This window comes from Oncorhynchus kisutch, linkage group LG22 (assembly GCF_002021735.2).
Source record: "Oncorhynchus kisutch isolate 150728-3 linkage group LG22, Okis_V2, whole genome shotgun sequence".
Lineage (NCBI taxonomy): Eukaryota > Metazoa > Chordata > Actinopteri > Salmoniformes > Salmonidae > Oncorhynchus > Oncorhynchus kisutch.
Window position 1 is genome coordinate 36,164,761 of NC_034195.2, and position 25,472 is coordinate 36,190,232.

At 42.0% G+C, this 25,472-nt stretch overlaps 1 protein-coding gene across 1 annotated transcript in view; it reads right to left on the bottom strand.

The window, feature by feature from the left end:
* Positions 1–11,275: 11,275 nt before the first annotated feature.
* The window catches only part of LOC109867420 (guanine nucleotide-binding protein G(i) subunit alpha-1), a 67,271-nt gene continuing 53,074 nt past the window's right edge, over positions 11,276–25,472 (bottom strand). The window contains exons 7-9 of the mRNA XM_020456573.2: positions 20,435–20,588; positions 19,985–20,176; positions 11,276–12,328 (exon numbers count right to left, since the gene is read on the bottom strand). Of these exons, the coding sequence (XP_020312162.1) occupies positions 19,986–20,176; positions 20,435–20,588 (345 nt within the window). The 3' untranslated portion in view covers positions 11,276–12,328; position 19,985. The remainder of the gene's footprint in view (positions 12,329–19,984; positions 20,177–20,434; positions 20,589–25,472) is intronic.

Below are 25,472 nucleotides of genomic sequence, written 5' to 3' on the forward strand. Positions count from 1 at the left end.
CGGGTAATGGAGTCGCCAATGACTATGGTTGGTTTTCAATTTGTCAGAGCTAATGGTGGGATGCTTCGGTGTCTCAGACCCCGTAACGGGAGGATTAGAGACCAGATTACGCTCGGCCTCTGACCGTTGCTTAATGGGGAGAACCAGCCGTAAGTTTCTGTCGGCTGAATGAGCGACACCGGTTGAGAATTCCTACAGCATTTCCTTCCAAAAGCCATGAGAAAATTGTACATATTGGTGGCACAGACGCTGTTTTATCCCTTCCTACACTTAAATGACCCTTGCCTAACGATTGCGTCTGAAGCTGGGCTTGCAGCAAAGCTATCCTCGCTATAAGGTGATCGTTCTCCTGTATATTATGAGCACAGAAACTGCAATTAGAAGGCATAATGTTAATGCTACTACTTAGCTGCGGCTGGTGGAGGTCCTGATGAACCCTGTCCAGATGAAGCGTCCGGGGTGAAAAAGTTGAATGAAAAAAGTAAAGTGAGGGAAAAATATAAAACGGTAATTAAAAAGTTAAAAAACATAAAGTTGGCAGGTAGCAAAGTAAGGTTAGCAACAAACCGCACTGCAGCACATAAAGAAGTCTACAAGTTGTGACCGGAAATGACGTCAAGCCAATAAAGTTAAATAAAGGTTAAATTAAAACAACAAAAACCATCCCAAATTCATACAAGCAGTACACCTAGGCTACTTATCACAGTAAGGTTTGACCCCTCTTTGAGGGGACTTGGTTGTGGTTTGATCTGATTGGATATATAGTTGGTTTCTGTCTGTGGTTGGTCAATTCCAGTTTGAAAAAGTCAAACCTTTAGATGGGTAAAGATGCAATGAAAGTCTTTATTGCTCTTCTTGTTTTCCTGTTCAATTTTGAGGACCATGGATCCTCTCTCTTCCCCTTCTTCTCTCTAGATACTTAGTTCATCGCCATCTGGACCAGATAAGGATAAACTTGCCAGGAGGTAAAGATTGCTGCAAACTACAGGTGACAACCTGGAGGCAGTTGATTTAACACATTCAGAAACCACCCTTCCCTTCCCTCTAACACTGACTGCATTCAAGGCACTCTGTGGCCATGTAATACGGCTTCTCAATGTCCAGATTCCTCCGCACGGTCTTATACAGTCCACAATCTGAGAACAGGTGGCCTTGGCACTGGAGCATAACAGCTTCAATTGCCACATGCGTTGGGGCATCCACAAGAAAAACGTGTTGCAAAGAAGGGGGCAGGTGAGGTTAGTGGCAGTTCTTGGTTGGTCTCAGAATGAACTCGATGTTTCCGGAACTGTCCCTCTGAAACAGGGCCCGGCTCACCAACTCCTGTTATTCAGGCAGTAGGGATGTCTGCCACCTTCCAGGAAGAAGAATCTGCAAATGACAGACAGACAATGGGAACGTTACTCTCTTTGCTGCCCTCACCAGACCATGATATTGTGGCCATAACCATGAACACCAAGGTTCCAAAGAAACCCCCTAGGATTGTGGTCAAGAACATTTTTAAATCATTTAATCATGAGCTATTTCTAAATAATTTGGCTGCTGTACCCTGGGAGCTGATTTATCTAGAGGATGAACTAAATCACACTGCAGAATGTTTTATTGATTTGCTCACTGAGGTAATGGACCATCGTGCCGCTATAAAAAAAGAGTACAGTTGGTGCTCGTCCATCTCCATGGATTGATGATGAACTGGGTGAGGCTTTTTCTCAAAGAAATATGGCAAAAGTCTTAGCAGCCAAGTCAAAATTAGAAATTGATGAACAGAATTATAGAACATTACGTAATTATGCTGTTAAATTTAATTGAAAGAAAAAATTGTTATTTTACAACAATGCTTTTATTGATTGTAAAAAAAAATCTAAAAAGGTATGGAACACAGTTAAGGGCTTACTTGGTACATTTATCTCATCATGCCCATCTAGTGTGGAGTTGGTGGGAGAATAGTAACAAAACCAGTTGACATTGCCAATCATTTTGCAGATTTTTTTTACAAAGAAAATTTATTTACTGAGCAACAATGTAAACATACATTCTTCCAAAAAAGCTATTTTCCAATGGATTGATGATCATATTATGAGCAACAAGATCTGCTCTTTTAGTCTGCAAACAATGTCAGTGGAGGAGGTGTTAAACCTATTGAAGTCATTACCTGATAGCAAATCTACAGGTTATGGTCTGATGGACAATTATTTTGCTTTGCTGTGCTGCTCCCTAGATTGCAGTTCCACTGAGATACATATTTAGTTGGACACTGGAAAAGGGGATGTTTGCAAATGTATGGAAGAATGCAAAACTGTGTCCTATTCTGAAAGACAGCAAAGAACCCATTACTCCTGCCAATAGGCGACCAATTAGTCTACTCCCTACACTCAGTAAGATATTGGAGGGTATTGTGAGTAAACAAATATGGGAGTACATGGAAAATAATGATTTGATTACAGCCAATCAGCATGCTTATTGCAAAAAACATTTCACTTCAACTGCATTGGTTGACATGACGGACCAGTGGCTCAATGCTATGGATAATGGCAAGTTTGTGGGTGTACTATTTTTAGATTTCAGTGCAGTATTTGATTTAGTGGATCATGAAATAACTTTGAATTGGGTACAGTCATATCCAACTGACAGGAAACAGTCCACCTATATCAATGGTTCATTTTCTACCCCTCGTGTTAAACTGTGGAATACCGCAGGGCAGCTGCCTTGGGCCACTTCTTCATTTAATATATACCAATGACTTTCCCTATGCCTTAGCTGAAACTTAAGCTACTATATTTGCAGATGATACTACAATTTATGCAGCAAGACAATCGGTTCAACGGGTACAGCAAGCTTTACAAGGAGATTTGGAGAATATTAGGGAGTGGGTTTGCCAGAACAAACTTGTTTTAAACACCAAGAAAACCAAAGTTATGTTGGTCTGTTCCACTAGGAAAAGGCCAAAAAAGCATGGGATACAATTAAGTATGGGAGGAGTACAAATTGAAGAAGTGGCAGAAACCAAACTATTGGGAGTGCAGCTAGACATCTGCTTATCATGGTTGTCTCAAATAACTAATCTATGTAAAAACAAATCTTAATACAGTATGCATAATCAGAAGGATAGCTAAATATTTACCAGGAAAAATTCTTAAGCAAATAACACAAGCATTAATTGAGAGTCAGGTGAACTACTGTTCTGTGGTCTGGGGAGATGCATCATCAAGTGAAGTTAGACTGCAGATTGCACATAACAATGCAGCAAGGATTGTTTTAAGGTAGAGATATGGTTCTTCTGTTGTAGTCATGCGCAGTGTTCTTGGTTGGTCATCAATCGACAAGATAATTGAAAAAAAATGCTTATTTTTTTCATAATATACATCATTTAAAATGGCCAAGTTCTATTCACAATGGTATTCAGTTGGTAAGAGACAGACATTCCGTAAATACTAGGAATAGATTGTCCACCATCTATGTGTTGTCCAGACAGAAAAGAGAAATAGGCAAAATAACATTTTGATTTAGAGCAATAAAGAAATGGAATAAATTAACTGAGCAAACCAGAAACCTTTCAATATATACATTTAAACATGATTTTAAAACCATTTAAATGTAATACATAGAAATGTTGTGGGACTATAGTAGATGAAGAATCAATATTTTTTAGATTGAGTATTTATTAGGTCCTTATGTTAGTATATTATGTATGTTTGTAATAGTGTGTTTTTTGTGAAAATGTGTTTGTATTATAAATGTATTTTAATGTTTAAGGACTCTTGAAAGATTAGTCCAAATGGGGACTAAAAGAGATCCAAATAAAATCTAATCAAACATAACAATCTGTACCAAGGCATAAAGATGGGCCACTCACCTCTGCAGCAGGCAGGTATAGGTGCTTGTTTAGGCTGCTGGGCAAGAGCAGCCATTGCTCCAGGGAGTCCCTGGTTGTGTGGGCTCCTGTGGAATTCTGGGTCGGGGTGATGGACCTGGGAAAAAAGCACAAAAGTCAACGGGTGTGTTTGAGCAGTGTAGTGGTTTTCCAACAGCAAGGCTCAGATCAACATGGCAGTGTCAACATACATGGACACCTGCTCGAAGAACATCTCATTCCAAAATCATGGGTATTAATATGGAGTTGGTCCCTGTTTGCTGCTATAACAGCCTCCACTCTTCTGGGAAGGCTTTCCACTAGATGTTGGATCATTGCTGAGGTGACTTGCTTCCATTCAGTCACAAGAGCTTTAGTGAGGTTGGACACTGATGTTGGGCGATTAGGCCTGGCTCGCAGTCTGCGATCCAATTCATCCTTAAGATGTAAGATGGGGTTGAGGTCAGGGCTCTGTGCAGGCCAGTCAAGTTCTTCCACACCAATCTCGACAAACCATTTCTTTATGGACCTCACTTTGTGTACAGGGGCATTGTCATGCTGAAACAGGAAAGGGCCTTCCCCAAACTGTTGCCACAAAGTTGGAAGCACAGAATCGTCTAGAATGTCATTGAATGCTGTAGCGCTATTACGGTGCCACGTTGAAGGTCACTGAGCTCTTCTGTAAATCCACACATTTGAAGGGGTGCTCACATACCTTTGAATATATAGTGTAGCTGCTATTGTTTATAACAGTTTGTCTTTATAAATATCAAAATAAACTTTTCTATACCCCCATATCACACACTCTCAAACTGAAAGCATAACGTGTGTACAATTAATAGTTTAATAGTTTAGAGAGAGGTCTCAAATATCACTTTAATTAGTATCCCCTGTAGCTAGCTTTAGAATCACTGCATAGTTGGTTCCTGTTTCAGTCACATCTTTGGACACTTTTGTGTGGGTCAACCAAAACACTAATGATTGTTTGACAAATAGTGCTTCCCACAATGCAGGTGATGGCTGTATGGTTCAGTTGGTGAGAACAAAGATGATATATTATATCGACAAGATAGTCGAGTGACCGTTCTAACAATGGAAATACATAACCTCAAAAATGGAATACAGGTGGGAGGAAGTGAGATCAGGTGGGACTAGGGCTGTGGCGGTCACGATAGTCAAGCCAATAACTGCGGTCTCACGGTAATTGACCGTTAATGAACAAAAACACATTTAGCATCTCCTGGCTTTCACACATAGTGAAGTATAATAAATACCTGTAATATAGCCTACACCTTCATAATAAATCCATTAATTATTTTACACAGGTCTAAAGAAGTATGATATCAAGAAAATGTAGTCTATTTCAGCAGAAAAGAATAGCATACTCTGAGTTGTCTTTATGTTAGGTCCTGATTATGTTAGGTCCTGATGTGGCTATGTTAAATGGCTGTGGGCTACACTAGTTTATTTAGCAGACAAGATTTGCTTATAATTCTGTGGTATTATTTTATATTATGAAGAATACAATTGAACAAAGCTGAATAAAATATAAATATTTTCCCCAAACGATTTAAGGGAGTGCGCACATGCGGCTATTCTGTGTTGAGCGGTTAACAAAGAAACAGGTACTCTTATATGCTTAATTTAGAGTTAATGTAACTTTAGTTGTTCTTCAACCGTTGGCCTATATGTTTTGATGTTTAATACATTTTAAGGCTGCATGAGACTCTAATGATGATTTGAAAAAAGTCGCTTGAAAGGCATGAGCTCTGCTTTGTTTTCTTTGCAAGCTATACACACTACAGTAGTCTCTCATTCACAATAAGACAAGCACTTGATAATACCTTGAATTTCACGTTGGCATCCCCTTTGTGGTCGTAATGCACCCTAAAAAAATCCATGCCTTTTGTGGGCGGGAGTGCTGCTTTGTGACCTTCTCCCTGAGTGTGCTGTGCAATCCGAAGTGTCTCTCACTCACACTGCTCTCCGTCATGTGATTGGGTCTTTCTCACAGCGCATCCTCATCCAATTCTGAGGTGCATATTGAAGATATTGGATGAACTGTCCACACTTACTTTATGTCAGCCAACAAGATGAGTAGGCCTAACGAACAGCAAAAGCACTAGCCTATGTCAATCTACTATCCCCCATAGTACAAAAGTCGACCTATTCTATTCTGTGCAATAAATCAATATTCCAAACAGTCTGGGACAGTTGTGGGGTGCAATAGATCCCAAATTAATACAACCACTAGCATAAAAAAAACCCGTCTTTATGCAATGTGGCTAACAACAGATCAGAACATTTAGCTTAAAATGTTGATAAACGATTAGGATATTTCTTCACATTATAAGGGCAGCAATGCACACAATGCAGTAGGCTAATTAGCGGAAAACACCATTATCAAAAGTGACCACAAATGCAATTATGAATGTAATGCTTTTATTATAAAAGGTGCATTTTTATTATGAAAATGATCTTCCCCAAATGTGATTATGCATGTAATGCTTTTTTTATAAAGGTGCATTTTTATGGGGAAATGATCTTCCCCAAACTCACACACTGCTTATGTATGCCAGTTAGGCTCTACACCCCTTGTAAAGCAGAATAATGTGCTTAATTTTAAGAAGTTATTTGGACACTTTAGTTGTGATACAAATCTTATTAAAACATATAGGCATATGGGCTAGGCTACATGAGGTGTGATACAAACCTTATTAAAACATATAGGCCTATGGGCTAGACTAAATGAGGTGTGATACTAACCTTATTAGAACATATAGGCCTATGGGCCAGACTACATGAGGTGTGATACAAACCTTATTAAAACATATAGGCATATGGGCCAGACTACATGAGGTGTGATACAAACCTTATTAAAACATATAGGCATATGGGCCAGACTACATGAGGTGTGATACTAACCTTATTAAAACATATAGGCATATGGGCCAGACTACATGAGGTGTGTTTTTGCTGAGAGACAGGACTTTGTTAAGTACTTTGTAGCTGCTGCTTTTAAGGTATGTGTCTCCATAGGAGGCAGTGTTTCTAATTACTGAAATTGTTTTGTATTCTGTTTTTGTTCCCAGGGGGGTAGGGAAAGGCACCTAGGGAGTGCTTAGGCAAGAGGCCTGCGGGCATACATAACCCGTCGTATTCACTGTCTAAGCACACTAGGTAAGACCTGGGTGGACCACCCCTGTATTTTGGTTAGCGCACCAGGTGGCGCTAAGTTAGGTTAGTGGTGGGTAGGCAGGTAAGGTAGGATAGGGGCCTTTGACATTTACTTTTTTTGCTTTGGTTCCGTCCAGCCCCCTTTCCCCAAATTACCGTGGGACAGAATAAATTCCCAGTAAACGGTAATTCTTTGGCTTTGTCATCCTTACTTGCACCTACAATCCCATACCTCTTTCGCTCCACAGGGAGCTGAGTTGTAGCAGGGTGTTGTGTTCCCTCTTCCTAGAGGCGTACGTAACACCATGGAACACCTTGAGGCATGAGCGCAAGTGTTTACTAGGAAGTAAGGTATGCATGGAATCTTGGAAATTATAGTTTTTATGGACTTGGTCTGGTTTTAGATAGCCAAAATTGTTTAAACTCTCAGGAACCACATCAGTATCATAGCAATCTATTGATGTGTGCATGCAGAATTCTATATCAATGTGATTCCTGAGAAGTGGAACTTACACAATGGCAACATGGGCAAGGCGTTGTTGAGACTCTTATGTGAACACAGGAGTGGTAGGTAGGTGCAAGGAAAGGGTCTAGGCTAGGGACCAAAGTCCAACCAACCATTGCAACTGACATGCATGTGGGTTAGAGCAGTGGAATCCTAACCAGGAGTACTAGGAACCTGGGGGTACTTAAGAAAACCCATGAGGAAAAGGCGGATACCTAGTCAGTTGTACAACTGAACGCATTCAACTGAAATGTGTCTTCCGCATTTAACCCCCCCGTCTTCGGCACCTGGGGAACAGTGCCTTGTTCAGGGGCAGACAGGCCGATTTTTTACCTTGTCAGCTTGGGGATTTGATCCAGCAACCTTTTGTTTACTGGCCAAACGCTCTAACCAAATCTCAAGACATCAGTCAGGAAGTTAAAGCTTGGTTGCAAATGGGTCATCCAAAAGGACAATGACCCCAAGCACACTTCCAAAGTTGTGGCAAAATGGCTTAAGGTCAACAAAGTCAAGGTATTGGAGTGACCATCACAAAGCCCTGACCTCAATCCCATAGTAGATTTATGAGCAGAACTAAAAAAGCGTGTGCGAGCAAGGAGGCCTACACACCTGACTCAGTTACACCAGCTCCGTCAGGAGGAATGGGCCAAAATTCACCCAACTTATTGTGGGAAGCTTGTGGAAGGCTACCCAAAATGTTTGACCCAAGTTAAACAATTTAAAGGCCGTACACTCAATTAGTATTTGGTAGCATGTGAACTTCTGACCCACTGGGAATGTGATGAAAGAAATAAAGCTGAAATAATTCATTCTCTGTACTATTATTCTGACATTTCACATTCTTAAAATAAAGTGGTGATCCTAACTGACCTAAAATGGACTTTTTACTAGGATTAAACCTTTGGCTAAGGTGTATGTAAACTTCGACTTCAACTGTATGTATTCCTCTTGTTCAGATGGGATAGGGCAGTGTGATGGCGATTGCGTCGTTTGTGAACCTTTTTGGGGTGGTATGCAAACTGAAGTGGGTCAAGAGTGGCAAGTAAGGTGGTCATATGATCCTTGACTAGTCTCCTAAGCACTTCATGATGACAGATGTGAGTGCTATGGGGCGAAAGTCATTTAGTTCAGTTATCTTTTCCTTCTTTGGTACAGGAACAATGGTGGCCTTCTTGAAGTATGTTGGGACAGCAGACTGGGACGGATTAAATATGTCCGTAAACACACCAGCCAGCTGGTCTGTGCAAGCTCTGAGGACACGGCTAGGGATGCCGTCTGGATCAGCAGCCTTGCGAGATAGAACAGCACACTCCGGTAAGGGGGGGGGGGGGGTCTGTGCATATTTGTAAACTGCTGGTGCACAAAATCTAAGGAAGTCTCTAGATTTTGCTTGCCTGAAGTAGAGTATATAGTGATAAATTGCAGGCCACACTACCTTGCCTAGAGAGTTTTCAGCTATACTTTTTGTGGCTGTTTATTTACCACCACAGACAGATGCTGGCACGAAGACCACACTCAGTCAGCTGTATAAGGAAATAAGCAAACAGGAAACCACTCACCCAGAGGCGGCGCTCCTAGTGGCCGGAGACTTTAATGCAGAGAAACTCATCAGTTCTACCAAATTTCTATCAACATGTTAAATGTGCAACCAGAGGGAAAAAAATTCTAGATCACCTGTACTCCACACACAGAGACACGTACAAAGCTCTCCCTTGCCCTCCAATTGGTGAATCCGACCACAACTCGATCCTCCTGATTCCTGCTTACAAGCAAAAATTAAAGCAGGAAGCACCAGTGACTCGGTCTTTAAAAAAGTGGTCAAATGAAGCAGATGCTAAACTACAGGACTGTATTTCTATCACAGACTGGAACATGTTCTGGGATTCTTCCGATGGCATTGAGGAGTACACCACATCGGTCACTGGCTTTATCAATAAGTGCATCGAGGATGTTGTCCCCACAGTGATTGTACATACATACCCGAACCAGAAGCCATGGATTATAGGCAACATTCGCACTGAGCTAAAGGGTAGAGCTGCCGCTTTCAAGGTGCGGGACTCTAACCCGGAAGCTTACAAGAAATCCTGCTATGCCCTGCGACAAACCATCAAACAGGCAAAGCGTCAATACAGGGCTAAGATTGAATCATACTATACCGGCTCCGACGCTCGTCTTAGGTGGCGGGGCTTAAAACTATTACAGACTACAAAGGGAAGCACAGCCAGTCACACGAGCTAAATCACTTCTATGCTCGCTTCGAGGCAAGCAACACTGAGGCATGCATGAGAGAATCAGCTGTTCCCGGACGACTGTGTGATCACGCTCTCCGTAGCCGACGTGAGTAAGACCTTTAAACAGGTTAACATACAAAAGGCTGCGGGGCCAGACGGATTACCAGGACATGTGCTCCGGGCATGTGCTAACCTACTGGCATGTGTCTTCACTGACATTTTCAACATTTCCCTGATTGAGTCTGTAATACCAACAGGTGCCATTAATGCAGGTAACGAGTGGAGGACAGAGGAGCCTCTTAAAGAAGAAGTTACAGGTCTGTGAGAGCCAGAAATCCTGCTTGTTTGTAGGTGACCAAATACTTATTTTCCACCATAATTTGCAAATAAATTCATTAAAAATCCTACAATGTGATTTTCTGGATTTTTTTTCTCATTTTGTCTGTCATAGTTGAAGTGTACCTATGAATTACAGGCCTCTCTCATCTTTTTAAGTGGGAGAACTTGCACAATTGGTGTCTGACTAAATACTTTTTTGCCCCACTGTACATACTACCGCAATTGGCCCGACCAACCAGTGCTCCCATACATTGGCTAACCGGGCTATCAGCATTGTGTCCCGCTACCCCCTCTTTATGCTACTGCTATTCTCTGTTCATCATATATGCATAGTTACTTTAACCATATCTACATATACATACTACCTCAATCAGCCTGACTAACCGGTGTCTGCATGTAGCCTCGCTACTGTATTTAGCCTGTCTTTGTTTTTATTTTACTTACAGATTGTTCACCCAATACCTTTTTTGCACTATTGGTTAGAGCCTGTAAGTAAGCATTTCACTGTAAGGTCTACACCTGTCGTATTCAGCGCACGTGACAAACTTTGTATTTATATGGTCCCTGATTCAAGCCCGGGTTGGTTGCAGAAGCAAGACTATTACACACTCATTAGCTGTAGAGGGTGCTGTGAGCCAACTATTCAACTACACAGACAGATTGAGGTGCGCTGAGCCTGCCATCGGCTGCATTTAGACAGACAGCCCAATTCAGATATGTTTCCTCTCAAACGGGTATTTTGACCAATCAGATCAGCTTTGAAAATGATGTGATGTGAAAAGATCAGATGTGATTGGTCAAAAGACCAATATCAAAATTGGGCTGCCTAGACAGTCCATCATGACCTAGAATGAGTTGTGAATACACGTCATGAATAAATGTTACTACTTAAACCTTTAATATGCATGTCTTATTGGTTTAAGTCACCACATGTATTGTCCATTGCAAATTAGATGAACCTCCAGTCAGTCCATTGTCATGGATACCTGGAGTGATGTCACAAGACGGTGTGAGTTTAACCTGTTTTGTCAGGTGAACAATGCTTGGGTGTATAAGCACGTGTAAAACCACATGTATGCATGAGTGCTTGTGCGCGTTGGCATGTAGTGTCAAGGGTGGCAGAAAATACTAATATTAGTCCAAAATCATCACAAGAAAGAAATTGAGGCCATCATTGTTGAAGGATGTCGTCGTTTCACCACAGCATTTATTTTATTAGCAAAATAATGGAAATTAGTCCACTATTAGTCCCCATCCAATGGAAACAGAAGGGTTGGGGGTTAGGGGGATATGTAACCTGAAACCATTATGAAACTTATCGTCAACATCATAACAGTGCAAATACACCCATTCGCCTCCCTTTGTCCCCCTCGTCTGCTACAAGGCTGTAGTTGTCATCCTCTTTTCAAAGTTTCTCTTTAAAATAATGATTTGGTGTAGGAATGTTACCATCCGCAATGTCACACCAACCATGTGACGTCGCATTAAATATAAATTTGCCTTTTTGGTACATGTTCCAGAAAACCAGACTGAAAGAGGATGACAAGTAAAAAGAGTCCCTTTGTATTTATATCCACACATTCATGCATGCTACTCACTCACTCAAGCATACAGTCATGCAGCAAAGGCACTCACACACAGTCATGCACAAAGACACACACACAGCTCTCAGTATGTAAGAGTGAGTGGGTCTATCGAGAGCAAGTTAGTCTTAATTGGCCTATTCCATCATTTCCATGGATGCAATAATTCTGGGATGTCAGTCATGGAAACCATATTTGGAACCAAATAGAGATATTTGGGGAGGGTGGTGTAATTAATTATAACATCTAAATACATCTATTACAATTTAGCTAACAAAAACAAACACACTGCAACTAAGGCATGCAAAGGCACAAGTACCTACAAATAGAAAAAAAGCGTCCATTTCTCTCCGAGAATAAGAAGAAACAAAATGCAAAGGCCCCCCTTTAAAAAAATAAAAAATAAAACCTTGACCTCTTAAAACAAAAACATTTTAAAAACAGTGAAAAACTCCAGCCTTAGTGACAGTTGTACAAATATTTTACACAAACGTTTTCTACAAGGCATTTTAAAACCTTTCAGAGATCAACATAAGGTAAGAGGTTAAAAGAGACGTCCTTTACAAAGTGTCTATGATCCGCCCCCCTCCAGTCACAGACGTCCCCAAGAAAGTCACTGAGCGCACTCTGGCCACCACACTGCCTGTACAGAAAGAGGGTAAAACAAAATGTTTAGATAACACCTCTGATATGCTAGGTGCCTTGTCATAATGCCGATACAATCCCTTCAGACATACACACCAGGTTAGGGGGGGTATATTTGGGTATCTGGGCAATTGAGCATCTGTCCAGGCCTGACTCCAGAAAGTCTTAAGGTCCCGAAGTTATTCCGATTCCCACGTAAAATAGCCTTTTGAGTGACTGAAACAATCATCCAAAATATTTTTCACAATAAAAATACTCAATTTGTATTTTTTATTTTTATTACTTTCTCGTATGTCAAATTACCAGGAAGTCTGAAAAGAAAGACTGAGTGGGCGGGGAGCTAAAAGGCAGGTGTTTTCTGTCAGAGAAGAACTATGGTGAGCAGTATTGCAGTGAGATTATTTCAAGCAAATTTGCTGATACACAAAGCAACAAACATTACAATTGCATACATCGTCCAATCCTGTCATACATCACATAAGGTTTAACACATGATTTGTTTATCCAACTGTTTGGTTATTCTAACAGCATCAATATAGACAATTGGCTATATCATTTTGCTAGGTAGCCCAAATGGAATTGTCAGCACTGCTTATCATGCTAGCTAGCTCATCTTGGACAATTTTAGTTGAACATTTGCAGGGTGAAGTCAGGGTACATGACATATATACAGTATATTGACTGTCAGACAATATTAAGATACGCCGATACCGATTATTGGAGGACCAAAAAAGCCGATACCGATTAATCAGTCAATATATATATATTTTTTTGTTGTAATAATGACAATTACAACAATACTGAATGAACACTTACTTTAACTTAATATAATACATCAATAAAATCGATTTAGCCTCAAGTAAATAATGAAACGTGTTCAATTTGGTTTAAATAATGCAAAAACAAAGGAGTTAGAGAAGAAAGTAAAAGTGCAATATGTGCTATGTAAGAAAGCTAACGTTTCAGTTCCTTGCTCAGAACATGAGAACATATGAAAGCTGATGGTTCCTTTTAACATGAGTCTTCAATATTCCCAGGTAAGAAGATTTAGGTTGTAGTTATTATAGGAATTATAGGACTATTTCCCTCTATACCATTTGTATTTCATTAACCGTTGACTATTGGATGTTCTTATAGGCACTTTAGTATTGCCAGTGTAACAGTATAGCCCCCCCCCCCCCCCTCCCCTCCTCGCTCCTCCCTGGGCTCGAACCAGCAACACAACGACAACAGCCACCATCGAAGCAGCGTTACCCATGCAGAGCAAGGGAAACAACCACCCCAAGGCTCAGAGCGAGTGATGTTTGAAACGCTATTAGCGCGCGCAAACTAGCTAGCCATTTCACTTCGGTTACACCAGCCTCATCTCGGGAGTTGATAGGCTTGGAGTCATAAACAGCGCAATGCTTGACGCACAACGAAGAGCTGCTGGCAAAACGCACTAAAGTGCAGTTGAATGAATGTTTACGCGCCTGCCTCAGTCTACCACCGCTCAGTCAGATACTTAGATACTTGTATGCTCAGTCAGATTATATGCAACGCTAGATAATATCTAGTAATATCATCAACCATGTGTCGTTAACTAGTGATTGATTGATTGTTTTTTATAAGATAAGTTTAAATGCTAGCTAGCAACTTACCCTGGCTTACTGCATTCGCGTAACAGGCAGTCTCCTTGTGGAGTGAAACGAGAGAGGCAGGTCGTTATTGCGTTGGACAAGTTAACTGTAAGGTTGCAAGATTGGATCCCCCGAGCTGACAAGGTGAAAATCTGTCGTTCTGCCCCTGAACAAGGCAGTTAACCCAACGTTCCTAGAAACCCTTCCCCCGCTTTTGTTCCATGCAGGCTGAAGAGCTAGCTAGCCAATAACAAGCGAACACCTGACCCAGATGAAAGTGGAACCCTAAAAGTGTTCATGGTGCAGCGGTCTAAGGCACTGCATTGCAGTGCTAGATGCATCACTACAGACCCGCGTTTGATCCCAGGCTGTGTCGCAGCCGGCCGCGACCGGAAGACTCATGAGGAGGCGCACAATCGGCTCAGCGTTGTCTGAATTAGGGGAGGGTTTGGCCAGCCAGGTTGTCCTTTTCTCATCACACTCTAGCGATGGTGGGCGCAGTGCATGCAGACTTCGGTCGCCAGTGTACTGTGTATCCTCTGAGAAATTGGTGCGGCTGGTTTCCGGGTTAAGTGAGCAGGGTGTCAAGAAGCAGTGCGGCTTGGCAGGGTCGTGTTTTGGAGGACGCATGCCTCTCCCTAGTCCGTACGGGATTTACAGCGATGGGACAAGACTATCTACCAATTGGATAACACGAAATTGGGGAGAAAAAGGGGGTAACAAGTACAACAATGTGTTGTTACAGCCTAAATTCTAAATGGAATACATTGTATTTTTTTCTCACCCATTACTGGAAATTTTCCAGTACATATGTGCCCATTATACATTTTGTAGTAGTCAGCAGGATAAGTGCACTCTGTGTGTGTGTGTGTCTAGGTCATTAGACAACACCATTGGACATGCACCTGTCTGGGGAGTGGGCATGTCTGTTTATTTTTGTACCATTGCTATGGCATGTTTCTATGCCCTAATGTGAAACCAAACTACAATTCGTGCAAGGCAAAAAGATAATGGTGGCTAAATCATTAACATAAAGAAGAGTTACTATGTGTGAGACGTGTAGGATGAAGGATGAAACCTGTATAAAGTGTGTGCCAAGGCTGAAAAGGGAGTTACTTCATGAACCTGCTCGGCCTGCAATACTTTATACATTTATAAATTAATTGAGGACAGCTCAGACAAAAAAATAAATCTGTGGTTACTGCTTTATAAATTAATTGTAAATTGATGTGGCGCTCTGCAAAATCCCCGGATGTTTTGGAATTACTGAACATAACGCGCCAATGTAAACTCAGATTTTTGGATAGAAATATGAACTTTACCGAACAAAATGTACATGTATTGTGTAACATATATGAGTGTCATCTTATGAAGATCAAAGGTTAGTGATTCATTTTCTCTCCATTTCTGCTTTTTGTGACTCCTCTCTTTGGCTGGAAAAATGGCTGTTTTTCTGTGACTTGGCTCTGACCTAACAATCATTTGGTTTGCTTTCGTCGTAAATCCTTTTTGAAATCGGACACTGTGGCTGGATTTACAACAAGTGTATCTTTAAAATGATGTAAAATACATGTATGTTTGAGGAATTTTAATTATGGGATTTCTGTTGTTTTGAATTTGGCGCCCTATAGTTTCACTGGCTGTTGATGAGGTGGGACGCTACCGTCCCATGTACCCTAGAGAGGTTAATACTTATGTTTTGTATTTCTCATTGCTTTGCAAGTCTTGTGCTATCACTCTCTTGGGAACCAGAAGGAGAAAGCGGAGAAACTAAAAGCAGCTCAACTGAAGTGAAGGAAGTCACCAGCTTCAGATGGAATATCATTCTGTTGTTTGATGAGAGATAGAAATATGATTGTTCTATGATCACACCATACAGAGGCCATAAGTCTCTGAGTTTTTAAACCTCACGAAAAGAAGGTGAAAACCTGAACCAAGACGAGAGGTTCCCGGTCCGGCGATCCCAGGGGACCAGGTCTACATCCGAGTGTTCCGGAGGAAGTGGAACAAGCCAAGGCGAGAGGGTCCCTACAAGGTGGTCCTAGCAACACGAATAGGTGGAAGGAAGCACCACGTGGTAACATCTAAACCACTGCACCAAAGTTCCAGGGGTGATCGAAACAATCATTGAGCCCGGAGGGAACGGAAGGAGAAGATGCTAATACACCTTATCACAGCTAAACTAACTGTTTTAAAGTCACCATTGGCCTCGTGGGAATATCATTGAGCAGTTTCCTTCCTTTCTGGCAGGAAAGGTTAGTTAGGAAGGACACCTGTATCTTTGTAGTGACTGGGTGTATGATACACCATCTAAAGTGTAATTAAAAGCATCACCATGCTCAAAGGGCTATTCAATGTATGCTTTTTTAAAAACCCATCTACCAATAGGTGCCTTTCTTTGCGAGGCATTGGAAAACCTCCCTGGTCTTCGTGGTTGAATCTGTGTTTGAAATTCACTGCTCGACTGAGGGACTCTGTGTGGTGTACAGAAAAAGTAATTCAAAAATTATGTTAAAACACTATTATTTCACACAGAAAGTCCATGCAACTTATGTGACTTGTTAAGCAAATTTGACTCAAGACATTTCCGCTGTACATTTGTTAATTTGTACAAATTTCTAAAAACATCATTCCACTTTGACATTATGGGGTATGTGTGTGTTGGCCAATGACACAAAATCTAAATGTAATTCAGGCTGTAGTAACAAAATATGGAAAAAGTAAAGAGGTGTGAATACTTTCTGAAGGTACTGTAGATGAGTAGAGGAAACCTTATAATTATATTTACTGACACGCTGAAGTCAAATTTTAAACCAATACACTAGCTACTAGCTATGTAAACCAAGCCCCTTTGCGAACACGCCTTCTGAGATGTTGGTTACAAGGCGGTACTTATTCCAAGTGTTTGACATGGGGTAGGGAACCAGTAACTTTATGATCAAACTTTATCAGTGTAGAAGCAACAGTAATTGCTCATACTTTGATCTGGTGTCTTCCAAGTATCATCAAATATCATGAAAAACATATTGACTGTTCGGGACCTTTATTACAACCTTTCTGTTATTACTGCACGTAATGAATAGCCTTTTATGAACAGAGTATTTATAAAATTACGTTATACACGCTAAGTTATATTTAAGCAAAAAGGCACCTCGGGGGTTTGTGGTATACAGTGGGGCAAAAAAGTATTTAATCAGCAACCAATTGTGCAAGTTCTCCCACTTAAAAAGATGAGGCCTGTAATTTTCATCATAGGTACACTTCAACTATGACAGACAAAATGAAGAAAAGAAATCCAGAAAATCACATTGTAGGATTTTTAATGAATTTACTTGCAAATTATGGTGGAAAATAAGTATTTGGTCAATAACAAAAGTTTCTCAATACTTTGTTATATACCCTTTGTTGGCAATGCCAGAGGTCAAACTTTTTCTGAAAGTCTTCACGAGGTTTTCACACACTGTTGCCGGTATTATGGCCCATTCCTCCATGCAGATCTCCTATAGAGCAGTGATGTTTTGGGGCTGTTTCTGGGCAACACGGACTTTCAACTCCCTCCAAAGATTTTCTATGGGGTTGAGATCTGGAGACTGGCTAGGCCACTCCAGGACCTTGAAATGCTTCTTAAGCCACTCCTTCGTTGCCCGGGCGGTGTTTGGGATCATTGTCATGCTGAAAGACCCAGCCACGTTTCATCTTCAATGCCCTTGCTGATGGAAGGAGGTTTTCACTCAAAATCTCACGATACATGGCCACATTAATTCTTTCCTTTACACGGATCAGTCGTCCTGGTCCCTTTGCAGAAAAACAGCCCCAAAGCATGATGTTTCCACCCCCATGCTTCACAGTAGGTATGGTGTTCTTTGGATGCAACTCAGCATTCTTTGTCCTCCAAACACGACGAGTTGAGTTTTTACCAAAAAGTTATATTTTGGTTTCATCTGACCATATGAAATTCTCCCAATCTTCTTCTGGATCATCCAAATGCTCTCTAGCAAACTTCAGACGGGCCTGGACATGTACTGGCTTAAGCAGGGGGACACGTCTGGCACTGCAGGATTTGAGTCCCTGGCGGCGTAGTGTGTTACTGATGGTAGGCTTTGTTACTTTGGTCCCAGCTCTCTGCAGGTCATTCACCTAGTCCCCCCGTGTGGTTCTGGGATTTTTGCTCACCGTTCTTGGGATCATTTTGACCCCACGGGGTGAGATCTTGCATGGAGCCCCAGATCGAGGGAGATTATCAGTGGTCTTGTATGTCTTCCATTTCCTAATAATTGCTGCCACAGTTGATTTCTTCAAACCAAGCTGCTTACCTATTGCAGATTCAGTCTTCCCAGCCTGGTGCAGGTCTACAATTTTGTTTCTGGTGTCCTTTGACAGCTCTTTGGTCTTGGCCATAGTGGAGTTTGGAATGTGACTGTTTGAGGTTGTGGACAGGTGTCTTTTATACTGATAACAAGTTCAAACAGGGGCCATTAACCTGTTGCGACGAGCAATCCCGTATCCGGGAGCGTAATTATAGCCTCAAGCTCATTACCATAACGCAACGTTAACTATTCATGAAAATCGCAAATGAAATGAAATAAATATATTGGCTCACAAGCTTAGCCTTTTGTTAAAAACACTGTCATCTCAGATTTTCAAAAAATGCTTTTCAACCATAGCTACACAAGCATTTGTGTAAGAGTATTGATAGCTAGCATAGCATTAAGCCTAGCATTCAGCAGGCAACATTTTCACAAAAACAAGAAAAGCATTCAAATAAAATAATTTACCTTTGAAGAACTTCGGATGTTTTCAATGAGGAGACTCTCAGTTAGATAGCAAATGTTCAGTTTTTCCAAAAATATTATTTTTGTAGGAGAAATCGCTCTGTTTTGTTCATCACGTTTGGCTAAGAAAAAACCCTGAAAATTCAGTCATTACAACGCAAACTTTTTTTCCAAATTAACTCCATAATATCGACAGAAACATGGCAAACGTTGCTTAGAATCAATCCTCAAGGTGTTTTTCACATATGTATTCAATGATAAATCATTCGTGGCAGTTTGGTTTCTCCTCTGTTCAAAATGGAAAAATGCACGCACCTGGAGATTACGCAATAGTTTCGACGGAGGACACAGAGTGGACACCTGGTAAATGTAGTCTCTTATGGTCAATTTTCCAATGATATGCCTACAAATACGTCACAATGCTGCAAACACCTTGGGGAAACGACAGAAAGTGTAGGCTCATTCCTTGCGCATTCACAGCCATATAAGGAGACCTTGGAACAAAGCGCATTCAAAATCTGGCGTACTTCCTGTATGAAATCTCATCTTGGTTTCGCCTGTAGCATTAGTTCTGTGGCACTCACAGACAATATCTTTGCAGCTTTGGAAACGTTAGAGTGTTTTGTTTCCAAAGCTGTCAATTCTATGCATAGTCGAGCATCTTTTCGTGACAAAATATCTTGTTTAAAACGGGAACGTTTTTCATCCAAAAATGAAATACTGCCCCCAGAGGTTCAAGAGATTAATATAGGTAACAAGTGGAGGACAGAAGAGCCTCTTAAAAGAAGAAGTTACAGGTCTGTGAGAGCCAGAAATCTTGCTTGTTTGTAGGTGACCAAATACTTATTTTCCACCATAATTTGCATAAAAAGATCCTACAATGTGCATAAAAAAATCCTACAATGTGATTTTCTGGATTTCTTCTCTCATTTTGTCTGTCATAGTTGAAGTGTACCTATGATGAAAATTACAGGCCTCTCTCATCTTTTTAAGTGGGAGAACTTGCACAATTGGTGGCTGACTAAATAATTTTTTGCCCCACTGTATAGTCAATATACCACGGTTAAGGGCTGTTCTTAGGCACGACGCATCACGTCCCGAATGTTATAAATGCCTTACTGCTATTAAAAACTGGTTACCTAAGTAATTAGAGCAGTAAAAATAAATATTTTGTCATACCCGTGGTATACAGTCTGATATATGGCTTTAAACCAATCAGCATTCAGGGCCGAACCACCCAGTTAATAATTATGTTTTGCCTACCCTAGAAGAGGCCACAGTCCTTCAGGTTGTTCTTGATGATGACGTCGGTGACTGCGTCGAAGACAAACTGCACATTCTTGGTGTCGGTGGCACAGGTGAAGTGGGTGTAGATCTCCTTGGTGTCCTTCCTCTTGTTCAGGTCCTCAAACTGACACTGGATGTAGGCCGCCGCCTCCTCGTACGTGTTGGAACCTGGGAGAGACGGCGCAAGGAGAGAGGGGGATGTACTGTCTGTTTTTCCTTAACCATTAGGAGTTCCTGAGATGTTAAACACTTTTCCAGGTGTTGCAAGATCTAATAATCTGCACAACGCGACTGCAATTAAGACAACTTGGAACGCGCTATGTGTTCGAGCCGATTGACCCGAGCAAGACTTCTGATTCACCAGAATTTGGAATTCAAGATGATTTGTAGATAGGGTAACAGATGGTGTGTGTGTGTGTCTCTTACCTGCGTACTCTGGGTAACAGATAGTAAGAGGACTCTTCTTGATCTTCTCCTCGAACAGATCCTTCTTGTTGAGGAAGAGGATAATGGAGGTGTCTGTGAACCACTTGTTGTTGCAGATGGAGTCAAACAGCTTCATGCTCTCATGCATCCGGTTCTGAGGGACAGAAAGACAACCACACAATGCTTTTAGTTACATGTTCAGTGATCCCATTTTAGCCTGGTAGCAGATCTGTTTGAACGTACTTGCTGGAAAAATGACCATTGTATTAGCAAGACAGCACAAACAGATCTGGGAGCAGGCAGGCTAGTCTAGGCTTGGATGGTGTACCGTATACAGTGGCTTGCGAAAGTATTCACCCCCTTGGCATTTGTCCTATTTTATTTCCTTACAGCCTGGAATTAAAATAGATTTTTTGGGGGTCTATATCAATTGATTTACACAACATGCCAACCACTTTGAAGATGCAAAATATTTTTTGGGTGAAACCATCAAGAAATAAGACAAAAAATAAACAGAAAACTTGAGCGTGCATAACCATTCACCTCCCCAAAATCAATACTTTGTAGAGACACCTTATGCAGCAATTACAGTTGCAAGTCTCTTGGGGTATGTCTCTATAAGCTTGGCACATCTAGCCACTGGGATTTTTGCCCATTCTTCAAGGCAAAACTTCTCCAGCTCCTTCAAGTTGGATGGGTTCCACTGGTGTACAGTAATCTTTAAGTCATACCACAGATTCTCAATTGGATTGAGGTCTGGGCTTTGACCAGGCCATTCCAAGACGTTTAAATGTTTCTCCTTGACATCGGGTGGTGTAGGTGTCCTGGTGGGTTAACTACCTTGTCACAACTTGCAGACTTGTTTACGTGTTGCTGTGCGTTTTGTGCGTTTTGTTGCCAACCTTACTTTGCTACCTGACAACTTAAAAGGTTTTTACTTTTTAATTACCGTTTATATTTTAGTTTTTTCCCCTCACTCAACTTTTTCACTCCGGACGCTTTATCTGGACGTGGTTCGTCAGGACCTCCAACAGCCGAAGCTAAGAAGTAACATTAACATGATGCCTTCTAATTGCAGTCGCTGCACTCATAATATACAGGAAAACGATCGCCTTACGGCGAAGATAGTGGTGTTTCAAGCCCAGCTTCAGACGCAATCGTTAGGCAAGGGTAATTTCAGTGTTGGAAAGGATGAAACCGCGTCTGTGCCACCAGTAAGTACAGATAGTAACGTTCCCCGCAGCCGGACAACTTTCTCATGGTTTCTGGAGGGAAATGCTGTAGGAATGCTCAACTGGTGTCGCTCATTCAGCCTACAGAAACTTTCAACCGTTTTTCCCCATTAAGCAGCGAGTCGGAGCCTGAGGCCGAGCCTTCTCTTGTCTCTACTCCTCCCGTTACGGGTTCTGAGACGCCGAAGCTTCCCACCATTAGCTCTGACAAATTGAAAACCCTAGTCATTGGCGACTCCATTACCTGCAGTATAAGACTTAAAACGAATCATCCAGCGATCATACACTATTTACCAGGGGGCAGGGCTACCGACGTTAAGGCTAATCTGAAGATGGTACTGGCTAAATCTAAAACTGGCGAGTGTAGAGAGTATAGAGATATTGTTATCCACGTCGGCACCAACGATGTTAGGATGAAACAGTCAGAGGTCACCAAGTGCAACATAGCTTCAGCGTGTAAATAATCTAGAAAGATGTGTCAGCATCAAGTAATTGTCTATGGCCCCCTCCCAGTTAGGGGGAGTGATGAGCTCAACAGCAGAGTCTCACAACTCAATCGCTGGTTGAAAACTGTTTTCTGCCCCTCGCAGAATTTGTAGATAATTTGCCCTCTTTCTGGGACTCACCCACAAACAGGACCAAGCCTGGCCTGCTGAGGAGTGACGGACACCATCCTAGCTGGAGGGGTGCTCTCATCTTATCTACCAACATAGACAGGGCTCTAACTCCTCTTGCTCCACAATGAAATAGGGTGCAGGCCAGGCAGCAGGCTGTTAGCCAGCTTGCCAGCTTAGTGGAGTCTGCCACTAGCACAGTCAGTGTAGTCAGCTCAGCTATCCCCATTGAGACCGTGTCTGTGCCTCGACCTGGGTTGGGCAAAACTAAACACGGCGGTGTTCGCCTTAGCAATCTCACTAGGATAAAGACCTCCTCCATTCCTGTCATTATTGGAAGAGATCGTAATACCTCACATCTCAAAATAGGGCTACTTAATGTTAGATCCCTTACTTCAAATGCAATTATAGTCAATGAACTAATCACTGATCATAATCCTGATGTGATTGGCCTGACTGAAACATGGCTCTTAAGCCTGATGAATTCCCCGTGCATCCCGCAAAGGCGGAGGTGTTGCTAACATTTACCATAGAAAATTTCAATTTACAAAAAAATTACGACGTTTTTGTCTTTTGAGCTTCTAGTCATGAAATCTATGCAGCCTACTCAATCACTTTTTATAGCTACTGTTTACAGGCCTCCTGGGCCATATACAGCGTTCCTCATTGAGTTCCCTGAATTCCTATCAAACCTTGTAGTCATAGCAGATAATATTCAAATTTTTGGTGACTAATATTCACATGGAAAAGTCCACAGACCCACTCCAAAAGCCTTTCGGAGCCATCATCGACTGGGTTTTGTCCAACATGTCTCTGGACCTACTCACTGTCACAGTCATACTCTGGACCTAGTTTTGTCCCATGGAATAAATGTTGTGGATCTTAATGTTTTTCTTCATAATCCTGGACTATCGGACCTCCATTTTATTAAGTTTGCAATTGCAACAAATAATCTGCTCAGGCCCCAACCAAGGAGCATCAAAAGTCGTGCTATAAATTCACAGACAACACAAAGATTCCTTGATGCCCTTCCAGACTCCCTCTGCCTACCCAAGGACGTCAGAGGACAAAAATCTGAGGAACTCAATTTAACCTTGTGCAATACCCTAGATGCAGTTGCACCCCTAAAAACTAAATACATTTCTCATAAGAAACTAGCTCCCTGGTATACAGAAAATACCCGAGCTCTTAAGCAAGCTTCCAGAAAACGGAAATGGCGCCACACCAAACTGGAAGTCTTCCGACTAGCTTGGAAAGACAGTACCGTGCAGTATCGAAGAGCCCTTACTGCTGCTCGATCATCCTATTTTTCCAACTTAATTGAGGAAAATAAGAACAATCCTAAATTTATTTTTGATACTGTCACAAAGCTAACTAAAAAGCAGCATTCCCCAAGTGAGGATGGCATTCACTTCAGCAGTGATAAATTCATTAACTTCTTTGAGGAAAAGATCATGATTATTAGAAAGCAAATTACAGACTCCTCTTTAAATCTGCGTATTCCTTCAAAGCTCAGTTGTCCTGAGTCTGCACAACTCTGCCAGGACCTAGGATCAAGATAGACACTCAAGTGTTTTAGTACTATATCTCTTGACACAATGATGAAAATAATCATGGCCTCTAAACCTTCAAGCTGCATACTGGACCCTATTCCAACTAAACTACTGAAAGAGCTGCTTCCTATGCTTGGCCCTCCTATGTTGAACATAATAAAACGGCTCTCTATCCACCGGATGTGTACCAAACCCTGGATCATTGTTATTCTAACTTCCGCAATGCATAAGGCCCTCCCCCACCCTCCTTTCGGAAAAGCTGACCACGACTCCATTTTGTTGCTCCCAACCTACAGACAGAAACTAAAACAAGAAGCTCCCACGCTCAGGTCTGTTCAACGCTGGTCCGACCAATCTGATTCCACACTTCAAGACTGCTTCGATCACGTGGATTGGGATATGTTCCGCATTGAGTCCAACAACAACAACATTGACGAATACGCTGATTTGGTGAGCGAGTTCATTAGAAAGTGCATTGACGATGTCGTACCCATAGCAACGATTAAAACATTCCCAAACCAGAAACCGTGGATTGATGGCAGAATTCGCGTGAAACTGAAAGCGCAAACCACTGTTTTTAACCAGGGCAAGGTGACCGGAAACATGACCGAATACAAACAGTGTAGCTATTCCCTCCGCAAGGCAATCAAACAAGCTAAGCATCAGTATAGAGACAAATTAGAGTCGCAATTCAATGGCTCAGACACAAGAGGTATGTGGCAGGGTCTACAGTTAATCACGGATTACAAAAATAAATATGTCTTGCTCCCAAGACAGACTAAATATCTTCTTTGCTCGCTTTGAGGACAATACAGTGCCACTGACACAGCCCGCAACCAAAACCTGCGGACTCTCCTTCACTGCAGCCGACGTGAGTAAAACATTTAAACGTGTTAACCCTCGCAAGACTGCAGGCCCAGACGGCATCCCCAGCCACGTGCTCAGAGCATGCGCAGACCAGCTGGCTGGTGTGTTTACGGACATATTCAATCAATCCTTATCCTAGTCTGCTGTTCCCACATGCTTCAAGAGGGCCACCACTGTCCCTGTTCCCAAGAAAGCTAAGGAAACTGAGCTAAACGATTACCACCCCGCAGCACTCACTTCCGTCATCATGAAGTGCTTTGAGAGACTAGTCAAGGACCATATCACCTCCACCCTACCTGACACCCTAGACCCACTCCAAATTGCTTACCGCCCAAATAGGTCCACAGACGACACAATCGCAACCACACTGCCCTAACCCATCTTGACAAGAGGAATGGCTATGTGAGAATGCTGTTCATCGACCACAGCTCAGCATTTAACACCATAGTACCCTCCAAACTCGCCATCAAGCTCGGGACCCTGGGTCTCGACCCCGCCCTGTGCAACTGGGTACTGGACTTCCTGACGGGCCCCCCCCAGGTGTGGAGGGTAGGTAACAACATCTCCACCCCGCTGATCCTCAACACTGGGGCCTCACAAGGGTGAGTTATGAGCCCTCTCCTGTACTCCCTGTTCACCCACGACTGCGTGGCCATGCACGCCTCCAACTCAATCATCAAGTTTACGGACGACACTACAGTGGTAGGCTTGATTACCAACAACGACAAGACGGCCTACAGGGAGGAGGTGAGGGCCCTCGGAGTGTGGCGCC